General features: G+C 46.3%; 2 protein-coding genes across 5 annotated transcripts; one reads left to right on the top strand and one right to left on the bottom strand.

The window, feature by feature from the left end:
- Nucleotides 1-671: 671 nt before the first annotated feature.
- Nucleotides 672-6,294, top strand: LOC117418220 (alpha-N-acetylgalactosaminidase). The gene is made up of 8 exons (XM_034030998.3): nt 672-806; nt 1,408-1,572; nt 1,730-1,904; nt 2,472-2,649; nt 3,489-3,583; nt 4,317-4,478; nt 4,799-4,996; nt 5,593-6,294. The coding sequence occupies exons 2-8, from the start codon at nt 1,418-1,420 to the stop codon at nt 5,854-5,856; spliced, it is 1,227 nt and encodes a 408-aa protein (XP_033886889.3). The 5' UTR covers nt 672-806; nt 1,408-1,417; the 3' UTR covers nt 5,857-6,294.
- A 1,269-nt stretch (nt 6,295-7,563) lies between these two features.
- On the bottom strand, nt 7,564-14,758 carry LOC117418549 (bifunctional apoptosis regulator-like). 4 transcript variants are annotated; one of them, XM_034926148.2, is made up of 8 exons: nt 14,538-14,758; nt 13,205-13,561; nt 12,398-12,602; nt 11,432-11,601; nt 10,852-10,996; nt 10,118-10,294; nt 9,321-9,520; nt 7,564-8,936 (listed from the first exon to the last, which is right to left on the bottom strand). In XM_034926148.2, the coding sequence occupies exons 2-8, from the start codon at nt 13,471-13,473 to the stop codon at nt 8,741-8,743; spliced, it is 1,362 nt and encodes a 453-aa protein (XP_034782039.2). In that variant the 5' UTR covers nt 13,474-13,561; nt 14,538-14,758; the 3' UTR covers nt 7,564-8,740. The 4 variants fall into 4 exon arrangements, with proteins under 4 accessions (XP_034782039.2, XP_034782038.2, XP_034782037.2 ...); XM_034926147.2 differs by having other exon boundaries at nt 14,477-14,757; XM_034926146.2 differs by having other exon boundaries at nt 14,529-14,756.
- Between the last annotated feature and the right edge of the window lie 336 nt (nt 14,759-15,094).

Here is a 15,094-nt window from a genome sequence, read left to right as displayed (position 1 = left end):
TGCAATGAGGTGTAGGAAATAGTGTTTAAAATGTACTGACAGGTTTGATCTGTTTCAAGTGATACTTGAGTCGCTCTCAAATGTATTTTAAGAAGAAACGGTTTGAACAGCCGCTCAATTCTGTGTGTACCTTAAGGGGTCAGCAGCTCCCAGTAAGAGCAGCAGCTCCCATTAAAGTGCTTTCGTCTGGCCTTACCAAACTAGCATTGCACTGCACAGAACACAAACCCAACACAGGCTTACAGCCATTGCATTGACACCTGTTGTTTTTCACCTATGGGATTGACTGTACAGTTTGTTTACGTTCTCTTAAAGTAGTGTCAGCGAATCCCATCAACAGCCATGCATACAGTAACTCTCCCTTTTCAATGAAGCGGGTATCTGTAGACACAGTCAAATCAAGAATTATTGGCCTGATTGATGGTGTTTGCAATCAGTCTGAGTGCTTCAATATTTGGTTATCATGTATTCTCTAAATCTGGCTTTGAGCTGCTTTGAGTTTATCTGCAGAATCCTAAACACCGTGGAGCTGCATATTATAACGCGCGTCTTGAACGTCTATTCTGCATATTATAACGCGCGTCTTGAACGTCTATTCTAATTACGCATTATAAAAATGCAAACTAAACTCAGCCTGGTGATTGCAGTACAAGTCTAACCGGTATCAATAAAGTTTCTGGTTTGAACATACGGAAGTGAAAGTAATGTCTCAAGTCAGGTGATTTTAGTTTATGAACAGAAGATCCAGCGGCAGCGGTGGGGACGCGTCGTCTTTTTGTGCAATTGGAAAAAGCGAACATTTGCAGGTATTTATCCTTACAAAACTTTTTAAAAAATAGTTATAATCGCATATTACAGGCTGCTTTAAATATGCATTTCCGTCGTGCTGCAGTTGAGTTTGCGATGGAACGTCCCTAGATTCTGTATCAGCGTTACATAATGTAGACCTTGCAACATGATCCGTGTGACATATACTGCAATTAAAAATACATAATAATAATAATAATAATAATAATAATAATCATAATAATCATCATCATCATCATCATAGTAATAGTTTTGTTTGCGGGTTTCTTGTTTTTCAAGTTCACTGTACAGAGCTATAATCGCAGGGTTACTGCACAGTGCGAAGTGTACAGTATTGTCTCATAAAGATTACTGTTTAGCAGTCTAGCGGAGCTCTTTGAAGAGCGACATCTCTTACAAGTCACGAGACTCGGGAACAGCACGAGTTGCTTATCTGTTTCAGACAATAGCTCATGCTCCAACCTCCCCTACTCTGCTATGATTTTAAAAAAAAAAAGTCTTGATCTTGGGCCGTTCATATCTATCCTTATTGAATTTGTGTTCTTGTGTATTGAAAGTGTAAGATACTCTTGCGGGGTCTCCTCCTCTGTTTTCTCCCAGGCAGAGCACAATGCAGCCCGTGCCCCTGGTCACCCTGCTCAGTGTGCTGGGCCTGGCCTGCTCTCTGGACAATGGGCTGATGAGAACCCCACCCATGGGCTGGCTGGCCTGGGAGCGCTACCGGTGCAACACGGACTGCACCAACGATCCAGACAACTGCATCAGGTATGCTGGAGCAGACTGAAAACACCCCCACGTTGTATAGACTGTGCTACACAGGGGCTGTGAGCACTGGGGGGGTCACTGGTATGTACTGGCTGGGGTGTCCCCTGTTGAGACTCTGCACTGATGTCTGTCCCCTGTCCCCCTGTCCCCTGTGCAGCGAGCACTTGTTCAGGGCGATGGCAGACAGGCTGGCGGAGGACGGCTGGAGAGCGCTGGGGTACGAATACGTGAACATTGATGACTGCTGGACCTCCAAGAAACGGGACGCCCAGGGAAGACTGCAGCCCGACCCCAAGAGATTCCCCAGCGGAATCAAGGCACTTGCTGACTATGTGAGGAAACAACAGACCTGGAGGGAGGCAGGCAGGGAGGGAGGCAGGGAGAGGGAGGCAGAGAGAGAGAGAGAGAGGGAGGCAGGGAGGGAGGCAGAGAGGGAGAGGGAGGCAGAGAGGGAGAGGGAGGGAGAGGGAGGCAGAGAGAGGCAGGGAGAGGGAGGGAGAGGCAGGCAGAGGGAGGGAGGCAGAGAGAGGGAGGCAGAGAGGGAGGGAGGCAGAGAGAGAGGCAGGCAGAGAGAGGGAGGCAGAGAGGGAGGGAGGCAGAGAGAGAGAGAGAGAGAGAGGGAAGCAGAGAGGGAGGGAGGCAAGCAGGCAGGTATTTCAGTTTGCAATATTTCTGGTCATTAACATACTGTATACCAGTCACACCTGTTCATAACAGACTGCTTTATAGACAGATGGTCATTATTCTTGAGTTGTGTGTGTATATATATATATATAGAGAGAGAGAGAGAGAGAGAGATCTAGATAATGCCTCTGCAGAGGTCTTCCTCATCGTGCTCGCTGTGAGCACTGACAGCCTGTTGATTCGGGGTTTGCCTGTAATTCTCTCTCTCTGGCCAGGTCCATGCGAAGGGGCTGAAGCTGGGGATCTACGGGGACATGGGTCTGTACACGTGTGGGGGGTACCCCGGCACCACTCTGGACACGGTGCAGATCGACGCCGAGACGTTTGCGGAGTGGGGAGTGGACATGCTCAAGCTGGACGGCTGCTATTCCAACGACTCCATGAAAGCAGAAGGTGTGAGGCAGAGCAGCACTTTAATAGGAAATTAAAATAGCTCATTCATCAAACACAGTATCACACTCCTGCATGCCAGACTGCAGCTCACCCACACACACACAGTGACACTGTGCTCGTATTGCATTCAAACACAGTATCACACGCCTGCATGCCAGACTGCAGCTCACCCCCACACACACACAGAGACACTGTGCTCGTATTGCATTCAAACACAGTATCACACGCCTGCATGCCAGACTGCAGCTCCCCCACACACACACAGAGACACTGTGCTCGTATTGCATTCAAACACAGTATCACACACCTGCATGCCAGACTGCAGCTCCCCCCCACACACACACACAGAGACACTGTGCTTGTATTGCATTCAAACACAGTATCACACGCCTGCATGCCAGACTGCAGCTCCCCCACACACACACAGAGACACTGTGCTCGTATTGCATTCAAACACAGTATCACACACCTGCATGCCAGACTGCAGCTCCCCCCCACACACACACACAGAGACACTGTGCTCGTATTGCATTCAAACACAGTATCACACGCCTGCATGCCAGACTGCAGCTCCCCCACACACACACAGAGACACTGTGCTCGTATTGCATTCAAACACAGTATCACACACCTGCATGCCAGACTGCAGCTCCCCCACACACACACAGAGACACTGTGCTCGTATTGCATTCAAACACAGTATCACACGCCTGCATGCCAGACTGCAGCTCCCCCACACAGGATTGAGGCAGTGTGGCTCTGGCTGGATGGGGTAGCCCCCTTCTCGGGTGCAGTGTGTGTCCTGTGACCCTGTCCGCTGTTTCCTTGTCTTGTGTTAGGATATCCGAAGATGAGTGCAGCTCTGAACGCTACAGGGAGGCCCATCGCTTACTCCTGCAGCTGGCCAGCTTACCAGGGAGGCCTCCCCCCGCAGGTGAGTGCACCGGGCTGCCTGAGAAGCAAGGTGCCTGCGGGCTCCAGGGCAGGAGACAAGACTCCTATTGCATAGCCGATTCACCCAGTCCAGGGTTTAACACAAGCTTGAGTAGCCAGCTTGATTAAACTACTAGTAACTAAAAAGTAGCAAACTGTTTTGCAGCGGGAGCCCCATTTCCACCCCTGGGGTCAGTTTGAGTGGTCTGAGCAGCAGCGGATCTCGGAAGTCTCTGTCCACTTTGTCTTTATCGTGTTTGGGGGTTTTCGTGAGGGGCGGGGTGTCAGTAAGTCACCTGGGCTGACTGAAGGTCTGTCGCTGTTTAAATAACTGCAACTGTCTCTGCTTGTGTTATTCTTTTTATTTGGTTTGTTTTGCTCTAAATCATGCCCCTAGCAACTGGACAGATTAGCAGGTGATTAATGCGGGCGTTCTTTAATTATTTATTTTTAATTATTTATTTCTTAGCAGACGCCCTTATCCAGGGCGACTTACAATTGTTACAACATATCACATTATACATTATTTCACATTTTTTTACAGATATCACATTATTTTTACATACAATTACCCATTTATACAGTTGGGTTATTACTGGAGCAATCTAGGTAAAGTACCTTGCTCAAGGGTACAACAGCAGTGTCCCCCACTGGGGATTGAACCCACAACCCTCCAGTCAAGAGTCCAGAGCCCTAACCACTACTCCACACTTTACCTCCCCCACCCGACGCAGGTGAACTACACTCAGCTGGGCGAGATCTGCAACCTGTGGAGAAACTACGGGGACATCCAGGACTCGTGGGACGACGTTCTCAATGTGATTGACTGGTTCGGAAAGAACCAGGAGGTGCTGCAGCCCGCAGCTGGACCAGGCCACTGGAATGACCCTGACATGGTAAACGCCTCTCAGGGACGGCAAGGAGACTCCTATTGCATAGCCGTTTCACCCAGCCCAGGGTTTACTACTAACTTGATTAGCCACAGTGTCTAGGTAACAAGCTCAGGTGTGTCTTATTAAACTCACATGTAAAACCAGGAATGGATCAAACTGCTACGCAAAGGGAATCTTATTCCCATCCCTGCCTTTATTAGCACAGTAATTCAGTGTGTGTGTGTGTGTGCATTTCAGTTATCTCAGCATACCGAATCAAAATATCAAGGCAACCAAACTGTTGTGTTTTTTTTAATTTGTTTGAGTTGTTCTTTTTGCTTTAGCTGATAATTGGTGACTTTGGGCTGAGCTACGAGCAGTCCAAGGTTCAGATGGCTTTGTGGGCCGTCCTGGCAGCCCCCCTCTTCATGTCCAATGACCTGAGGAGCATCTCGGACAAGGCCAAAGAGATCCTGCAGAACCAGATGGCCATTTCCATTAACCAGGACCGGCTGGGACTACAGGGAGTGCGCATGCTCAAGGTAAACGCACAGGGGCAGAGGGGTCACTGCACAGGGGCAGAGAGGGGTCACAGCACAGGGGCAGAGAGAGGAAACGCACAGGGGCAGAGAGGGGTCACAGCACAGGGGCAGAGAGAGGAAACGCACAGGGGCAGAGAGGGGAAACGCACAGGGGCAGAGAGGGGTCACAGCACAGGGGCAGAGAGGGGAAACGCACAGGGGCAGAGAAGGGTCGAAGCACAGGGGCAAAGCACGAGTTCAGGTGCCCTTGTGCTCACAGGCCCTGCTTTAGCTCCACCTGGTCCTTCAGTGCTGAGACACAGTGTAAAGGAGGCGTGCCCTGGCTCTGCTTCCATTGAGAATGAGCAGACAGTCAGTTAAACATGGGCACAGTGTCATGCACACTGTAGACAGCACTGCATTTAGACATGCAGGGTTATTAAACTGTTGGTGTAGCCACTATTTTCCAGTGAGCGATTTCACGATTTTTGAATAACTTTCAGAAAAGAAATAATATTGAAAAATCTAACTTTGTTATTTTTTATTTTTTTTCTTGACCGAATCGTATTTAGTCTTGAATAAGGAATTCTATTCAGAATATTTTGTTTGTGTTTCAGGACAAGTACTTTGAGGTGTGGAAGAGGACCCTGTCAAAGGGGGAGTACGCCGTGGCTTTCCTGCTCACCGCCAACGATGGCACGCCCCGGCCGTACCTGGCTAACCTGGCCAAGCTCTACATCGTGGACTGCCGGCTCGGGTACAAGGTGTACGACGTCTTCGACTCCAGCTTCCTGGGGATCTTCACCCTGATCGACGTCATCTACCTGAAGATCAATCCCTCGGGGGTGGTGCTGCTGCACATCTCTCCTGTCTGTGTGTAGAGAGATGCGTCCCCAGCAACGCAATCTTTCACTGATTTAAAAAAAAAAAAAAACTAAAATATATAAAGTTACTGTAAATTTAAATAAATCACCAATAAATACATTAAAAATGCAAGTAAAATGCATAAACGCCAAGCTCAGGGATTTTGAAAGCACTGTTGTTTTGCTTGCACAGCGATACAGTGTACTGATTACATGACTCAAACATTGATGGATGCTTGAAGCCAGATTGAGGGAGTGCGTCCCTCCTCAGTATGATTGCACTAAACGTTTCCTAGAGACAGTAAATGTTGTTTTTTATGTGTGATGAAGCAAATTAAAACTGCTTTTCATAAAGGTATTGGGCACTAAACTTTCCAAAGTGTGTTATCTCTGTATATGATTTGCATTGCTGTGACTGATTCTTCAATAAGTCAATAAAAAAACAAGCCAGTGTCATTTGCTGTGCGTGTGTTCTGTTACAAACCATTGCACGTGCCCTCTCCGTGATGCAGGGCTTGGGAATGTGTGCCGAGGAAAGGAACGCGGGTCCCAACGTCAGCAAACGATTTAATCAGTCAAGTGCACGATTCTTGCTTAACTCAACAAGGAAGGAATCAGACATCATGAAAAAAAGAAAAGCTGGGTACATAGTAGTCTGACTGAAACTGAATCAGACGTGTAATTTCACTCTTCACTAGCAGTTTACATGCACGCTTTCTATAAAAAATATTATTATCATTACGCAGTATTCAGTATTTAACAAATCAAACAGGCTGTGAGGCAGATCATTCTGTTTCATATGCTGTGTGTTTCAGTGTTTGTCTTTGAGCTATTATTCCTAACAAGACCTTAAGAATCTGTTAACTCACATGTCTAACTGATCATACAGTGAAATTCAGAGTTCTGTTTAAAATAGGATGCTTTTGTTTAACCATAACTACAGCAAATCCACATGAGGCCAGACCTGGGACATGAAGCCCAGTCACAGACCACTATTTTAAGCCCTGCGGCTGGAAGCACATCCGATCAACGCATGTTGTTGAAGCAGTGCAGTCAAGGACTAGTGTAGCACGTGATAAAAACAAAGGCTTAACTAATCTCTTTCCTGGCCAGAACACATGCAGCAGTACTGCACCTGGTGCCCTACTGCACGCCTCAAGAGGAAGCCTGATTATTTCTGTTAGATTAATGTGTGTCCACACAAGGGACCAAGGCAGGTCTGTGGAGCTGTGTGGAGCTCTCTGTCCTATTGGTAGAAGTTACAGAGTTAGCAGAACTGTTCATTTTCCCTGCACAGAGAACGACACTCCGGTATTGCTGTCTGCAACGTTACAGAACACATTGCTGTTTGAGAAGCAGTGCCTCCGAGGAGAGGCAGGGGACTGTGACATCACTGTGCTCGTGGATCACAGGTCCTCTCTAATTATTCTTGTTTCAGAGTCGCTGAAGCACAGACGTGAGAGAATGCTTTGCAGGTGTGACAGGGAAGCAGCGAAATGCTTACGCAGAGCTCCCTACATACCAAAGTACGCAGTATGGCCGGACTTCCTCTGGATATGACCACCCAACATGCAGCTACTACTAGCTTACAAACTGGAAATGACACTGCGATCACCACACAACTTGTCAGAATTATCTACACAGCTTGCTAACTTTGTGGGGGTGGTTTGTATAATAAAATAAGATGTATGCATTGAAAAAAAAGAGAATATAATGTCTGAAAAATAAGGCTTTAATTCTTTATTGCAATACATTTCATTTCCATACTGTATTTTACTCGATTGTTTACAAGTGCTCCTCTTGACCGCTCTGTTCCGTGTCTGAAAACGCAATTATACATTACAACACAAAAGATACAATCACTCAATGACGCAGACAGAAAAACACTGAATCACTTTCCTACATTATTCATCTTGAAAAAAAAAAGACATGTGTGTATGAATAGATCACAGTGCTATTTATACCAAAGTGCAAATTTATTTCATTTCAATGAATATCTACAACATTTTTAAAAAGAGCATCAACAGACAAGATCAGAACTTTCCCTTAACGATAAACAGAGACGAACCACCCTTTCATGGCACGTGAACCTTTCATAACCAAAACGAATAAATGTGATAGCCCTTATATACTCCGTTCTGAAGGGAAAATATCACATAGAAGCCAAAAAAAGCTTAAGTCCTTCAAAGCAAGTGTTTTGGCGCTATCACTCAACAACTAAAGAAAACATTCAGGCAGATACAGCAGTTATTATTTTACATTGAGGAATTAGTGGCTGCATTTGGCTCTAGGTGCAGATATTGGTTCAACACTAATGAAGGTTATTTCTGGTAGCATCCCTGCAAGAGGTCATGTGATTGGATCACAGGAACACTGTTACATCCCTTCACGAATGTTAAACAGAACAGTCTATCTTTGTAATCTCTTTATTGCAATTTACTGTACAAGACTATAGTGAGCACTTCACTCGAAGAGCGAGAGGAGAAGGTTCATCCAATCACACAGCATGCAGTAACCTGTTCCACTACCACATGCCATTGAGCACTGCAATTACTATCTTTTAAAATTACAATCAGTTTGTTTTGGTGGAAAAAGAGGCCGAACACCCCATTTGATCAGCTTCAGGTGGGTTTCAGTTTCTACAATCAAATCAGTCTGTTTCAGGTTTTTCATTAAAGCTGCATTTAAACATTACAGTTTGGCTTGACATGGGTTTGAAAGCCACTGAAGAATCGCTTTTCAATGTTCTTTCAAAAACGTTTACCTTGACATCATCGTGGCACAGCTACAGCAGTCTCACAGACTTCGTTTTCACATCAGACCACCGCGTTTCTGGCACGTGGCGTTTAAAAGGCTTTTCAGTAGCGAGGATGTGAAGGTTTTAAAGCAGGTTTAACTTCTCTTACGGCCCCTGCGTCTCCAGGCGACGCACTTCTTTCACCACCAGGTCAATGTTTATGATGGGGTTGAAGTACAGGGCCCAGTAGAACAAGCAGTTGCAGATGAACTGTGGAATCATGGGCCAGACAATGGCGACAAGCAGCCCCTGCATTGACACTTTCCAGAAGTGACTCCACATGCGATGAGGAAGAGCCCTGCTGGTGAGAAAGCAGAACGCACGCTCATTACACAACTCTGTGCAGAGGAGCTGCATGTCAACTGAACAGTCATTCTGTGGACTGAACCCAATATCCACCTCCTTAGACAGTGCGGTGTTTACTAATACACACATCACCTAATTCCATTGGGCTTGCAGTATTCCAGCATCCTCTGCTGTCACTCATGATTTGAAATACACAATGAAATGTAAATTACTAACATTTATCAAAAGGTAACCTGTCTTATTTAAAACAACCTTCGATGAAATAGCTGCTGGTGTTTATTTCTACATGTGCCGCTTGCTATCCTTTTGAAAGCACCTGTACCCTGCAGGTCATTGAGCAGCCGGAAACTGCTGCCACTTTTATGGGCAGGTGTGTTACCTGAGCTCCCCGCGTGACCACAGCCTCCAGAGGGTGAAGCCTTCCAGCACAGACAGCAGCATAGCATTGACAATGATGAAGCGCGACGTCCAGTAGTGCACAGCCAGCCAGTCCCAGGCAAACTCTGCCATCAGCTGGTATGGGAGGAGGGAGTACTTCACAAGGAACTCCACCCACTGCGTCCAGCTGGGGTCATTCAGCTTCAAGGGAGAGAAACAGACAAACACAACCCGGTCGTGCACTGCAGACATCTGAACAGGGACATGCCGAGCACTCAAAACTAAAACTGCTGCACCAGGGATGAGACAACTCCCATGGCACTGCAGAGCCCTTCCGCTTTCCTTACGAGTTTAATATGACACCTCAACTTGTTACTACCTGCACACTGCGGCTAATGAAGCTCATATTAAAACCTGCAATGGATGAAACTGTTCTGCAATAGGAGTCTTCTTTCCATCCCTGTGCATGTAGAAATATTTCCACCACACCACAGGCGGAAAGGGAAGATTATAAAATGCAGTCTATTTTTCATACAAGCCATCTGGCTGGCAGATGAGCACAAAATAAACTAGAGAATGTTTGTTGCAGCGAGACACTGCGAACGGTAAAGAGGTGTTGAATACAATGTAACGTGAATTCATTGTATTCATCAAAACAACCACCACTGTTATTTAAAGAACTCCTGTGTGCAGAGGGTCTGTCTAATGGAAACGAGGAACTGAAAACAGGAAAAAGGCTCTTAAAATGGGCAATGCTCTTTGAACTGAAAGGAACACCCCATCCCCACGCTCCCTTACCAAATGCTTTGTTAGAATATCTGGCTCCTCAGCTGCGTCCGCACTGCCAGGGCAGCTGGTGTGCATGAAGGGTAGGAATGTTTCAGTGTAGTCAAACAGGTACAGATAGAGCAGAGTGAGGCGGGGAGAGCTCTTCAAGGCATAGACCAGGAACAGAGACTTCCCTCCATTCACAGCCTGAAACAGAGAAGGACGAGGCATGCAGTCAAACTACACCTCCCCCAAGGTCAGAGTTTCACAGGATCTGCTTTCTGAATTTCCATCTACCCTCTATTTTATTGTGCTGAGAATTTTTTTTTTTTTTTCCACACTAATTTAGAATATGCAAATGATTTAAACTGTAGCGCTGCATCCTGGTGCCTGTGCTGTACTGTAGGTCACGGTGTGATTGAACCCAGACCACTGCCATGAGTTTGCTTTGCGACACAACAAGAAGTGAAGAGGTACCAGTGAGCACCAGATTTTAACCTGTAGCGCTGCATCTGAAATATCTGCATATTCCACACTGAAGTGTAAATTAAATACAAGCAAAGAAAGACAAACACATCTTAAACAGTACATAAGAAATAGAGGGCCAGTGAGGGCACTGCTAGAGCTTCTAAAACCTTGATCAGCATTTCATTTAGCAGGCACATGAAGATCCTTCAGCACTAGCTATTCCGCAGTGTTGTGTTTTTAATTCAGCCCGACGCGTCGCTCTCACGGCCCGGGTGCAGTGTATTATAATGACCCACCCTGTACTCCCAGAGGTTTTGAGGAGACTTGACTCCCAGTGCTTTCACTCTCTCCAGCTCCATCAGCACTGCCTTCCTGTGGGTGTGGTTCTCAATGCTGAAGGGACTTTTGGCAAACTCCTCTTCTTCAAGCATCATTAGGAGTCTACAAACAAACATTCAGATAAAAGCAGAGAAATCACAGCTCTCTCTGTGTTGGGTTAGTGGCTTCAAATGACACTTCCTTGATCCAATAACATAGATGAGCTGTGGAATACATTTCTAAGCTTCTACTCCAGAGCGTTTCTGTGCATCACAGTGCATCCCGAGCATCACAGTGCATCCCGAGCATCACAGCGACTCCAGATCATGCTCCCTCATTTCAATCAACCACACCATGAACAGAATGCACATCAAACAAATGAGCAAGCAGAAACGTATTCCCCAGCTGATTTAGAATTAAAAGTATTTATTAAATAATAATAATAATAATAATAATAATAATAATAATAATAATAATAATAATAATCTTCTGAATGATTGAGTGTTTATAGAGTTCCGTGGATGGAGAGGTCAGGGTCTCTCACTGAAAATCCTTCACCTTCCATTCACTTGCTCCTCCAGAAATCTCTCTTTATAAAGAGAAGCCCAGGGTCCCAGCTGCTCCAGCCACAGAATGACATCTTCTGCGGTCCACTTTGTCACAGGTTTATGGAGCAGAAGATCCTGCTGAGCCTCTCTGCTGCTCCAGTGATACCCGAGCAGCACCACCTGAAAGAGGCCATGCCTGAGTTAGGCAGCGCACAGTAACTGCACTGTGCCTTGTGAGAACACAGCGAAAAACAAGGGAGGGTCTATTTCTATAACCAGTGTGACAATTACAAACCCAGAGTGAAATGAAGTGTGGTGTTTACACACTATCCTAGCCCCATCAAAGCCTGCTTCTTACACAGAAGTGCTTTACACAGACACTGGAGCGAGTCATTCTACAGGCTAAACACGCCACTGCTGGTGCACAACATGACAAAGACACATTCAGTATGAACTACTCTGCAGCTGCAGAAACACCTTCCTTTACATTTTGTTTTCAGGGTTAATGCATGCTTGTTTGACTTATGAAAGTGAAACCATAAGCTCGTAAGTAATTAATCACACACACACATAAATGAACCCCCGTGTAAATGCAAGCACAATTCCATCCTGCTTTCCCTTTATATGAATGCAAAGATTAACAAGTTCCTTTTAAAAGTGCAGTACACCATGGTGAATGCATCGCCAAGTTCAACTAAGCAAAGGCAAACACATGGCAAGCTTTGTGGAAAAGCACAGCAACAGGGATGGAAATAAGGCTCCCATTGCTTATCAGTTTGATCCAATCCTGGTTTTGCTGCACACCGGAACTTGTTACCTCTACACTGTAGCTAATTAAGCTTGTAATAAAACCTGGAATGGGTGAAACTGCTATGTAATAGGAGTCCTGCCCCCATCCCTGCAGTACCCTGCCCTCTCAAGTGGACTCGGGCAGCGCAGGGGTGCTGGGGGCAGTGCTCCCTGGAGACATACTCACTGCGATGCAGGTGAGGGCGGTGAGCACCCCCGAGAAGAAGTCGGACCCTCGCGGCCGGTGCCCGCTGAGCGGGTTCAGCCCCTGGGAAGCCCAGTCATCCCCGTACCTCTGGAAGGCAGACAGGCTCTGTACGATCCTGGGGCTCGAGTCAACCTCACCCCGCCTCTCCACCACAACCTGAGGGAACAGCTTCTCTACTGCGTCCCTGTGCGGAAGGTCATGGAGATGAACATAAATTAACATGGTACAGGGTGCTGCACGATACAACAGGAACGATTAAACACTACAGTTAATGAGAACGTGACTTGATACCTCATACAAACTACACAAAGACTTTTCAGCCTGGTGTATCGCTTCAACATCAGCACCTGCAATATATATGTGTGTGTGTGTGCGTCAGTGTGTGTCAGTGTGTGTGCACGTCAGTGTGTTTGCGCGTCAGTGTGTGTGCGCGTCAGTGTGTTTGCGCGTCAGTGTGTGTGCGCGTCAGTGTGTGTGCGCGCGTCAGTGTGTGTGTGTCAGTGTGTGTGCGCGTCAGTGTGTGTGCGCGTCAGTGTGTGTGTGCGCGTCAGTGTGTCAGTGTGTGTCAGTGTGTCCGGCAGTGTGTGTGTCAGTGTGTGTCAGTGTGTCCGGCAGTGTGTGTGTGCGTCAGTGTGTGTCAGTGTGTGTGCACGTCAGTGTGTTTGCGCGTCAGTGTGTGTGTGCGTCAGTATGTCAGTGTGTGTCAGTGTGTGCGTCAGTGTGTGTGTGTGTGTGTCAGTGTGTGCGTCAGTGTGTGTGCGGCAGTGCGTCAGTGTGTGTTACTACCTCAGCAGGATGTTGACCTTGGGAAAGCCTTCCCATTTCGCCCTGCATTCCGGACACTCTGTTTTCCGGGAGGATTCCCACCAGAGCGCCAGGCAGTGCCTGCAGAAGCTGTGTCCGCAGTTCAGGGTGGTGGGATTGAGCAGGATGTGATAGCAGCAGTGGCAGGAGAAATCGCTTTCAGAGATCAGGCTGCTGGAAGCTTTGTGGGGGCTTTCTATATCGTACCAGCACTCGGATTTCAATTCTTCAGAATCAGCATCCCCCTTCATTGGAATATCTTTGGTGAGCGCTCCCGGGGTGAAGCGTCTTTACTCATCAGCCTCACAAAGCACCATGTTTCCAAACCATTTCAACAGTCTGCAAACAAGATTTGAAAGTTTACTTAAAACCCATAGCTCAGCGAGTACAGGTAACTGACTCAGGTGAGTCTTATCAAACCCATAGTAAAACCAGGAATAGATCAAAGGGCTACGCAATGGGAGTTTCATTTTCAACCCTGTAAGGGGAAAGTTAATCCTAATTAAACAAATACAACATTTAGCCACTGGGTGACAGTATATGCTATGTAAAAATCAGAGGTAATAAAAATAAATCTATAAATAAATACAAAAGTATCCATTGTTTAAACAAACTGGCAAGCAGGCAACAAAGTCAGCTGCAGCTGAGACTGTGATCGTGTTACTGTTGAGTAAGGTTTGCACAGGGGCGAGCTGTGTTCAAGTTCAGAGACAGCGTGTGACGACACGCAGAGAGCAGCCGCAGCAAACGAGTCAACCAAACTAAACGCACAGCCCAAACACCAGGAAACAATGTTTTACACATGAAGTAAAAAAAAAAAAGGGTTCATCTCCAAAGCTGATGAATGCATTCAGACCGATTTATTTAAACCACAAGCGTCTCGTGTAGCGCTACAATATTACTGACACAGTCGTGGTGCGAATATTCTCCATTTTTACTTTCACTTGTAACTTTTTGATACAATGCGGTTTATCTGATCTCTTTTTCGCAATCATTTCTACTAATTTACCGGGAATAACACAACGTCTATCCTCGCGTAACAGTTACTTTCAATTACAGTTAAACCGAAGTTAACCTCCGATTTTTATTAAAAACACCTTGTATTCGTTTCTCTGAGTAAGACTACAGTACCAACTGATCTGAGTATGGTACGTGTGACGGTCCACCCGGCTGCTGTTCCTCATAAAAACAGAAATAACCGATTTCATTTGAAATGAGTCATTTTAAAAGTGTACGGAACATTACTGTACGAACCTGCAAAACGGGCCTCGCTCCTCAAACTGCAGCGTGACGACATGAAACCTACCTTTCTCACCCAAAAGACCCGGCTTTCATTATTCATATCATGACGAGGAAATCCACATAAAACACACCGAGTGTACACGTACGGCTTATTATACCGTATATAAAACACAGCGCTTCACAGACGAGCCCGCAAACACATCAATTCACAGCACGGCACTTCCAGCGACCTGCGGTACCGCCCAGGCAGCATTCTATTGGACAAGAGGGATGGCAGCTGGCGGCTCTGCTCAATGCGATTGGTTATGCGGGTATCAATCTTACAAAAACGAGTGTAAATCTAATGTGCTGTGGCTGAAGGAGTCTAGATGTTCATTTTACAATCTGCAATATGCAGACATTGGTTAACATACACATATAAATAAATAACTATTTAAAAAAAAGGTATCTTGTGGATACTGCCGGTACAGCAAGCAAGCTCACTGCTCCCCTCTTGTGGATACTGCTGGTACAGCAAGCAAGCTCACTGCTCCCCTCTTGTGGATACTTCCAGCACAGCAAGCAAGCTCACTGCTCCCCTCTTGTGGATACTGCCGGTACAGCAAAAAAGCTCACTGCTCCCCTCTTGTG

This window comes from Acipenser ruthenus, chromosome 13 (assembly GCF_902713425.1).
Source record: "Acipenser ruthenus chromosome 13, fAciRut3.2 maternal haplotype, whole genome shotgun sequence".
NCBI classification, from domain to species: Eukaryota; Metazoa; Chordata; class Actinopteri; order Acipenseriformes; family Acipenseridae; genus Acipenser; species Acipenser ruthenus.
Note: the sequence above shows the minus strand (reverse complement) of the source record. Positions and strands in the feature narration are given on the sequence as shown.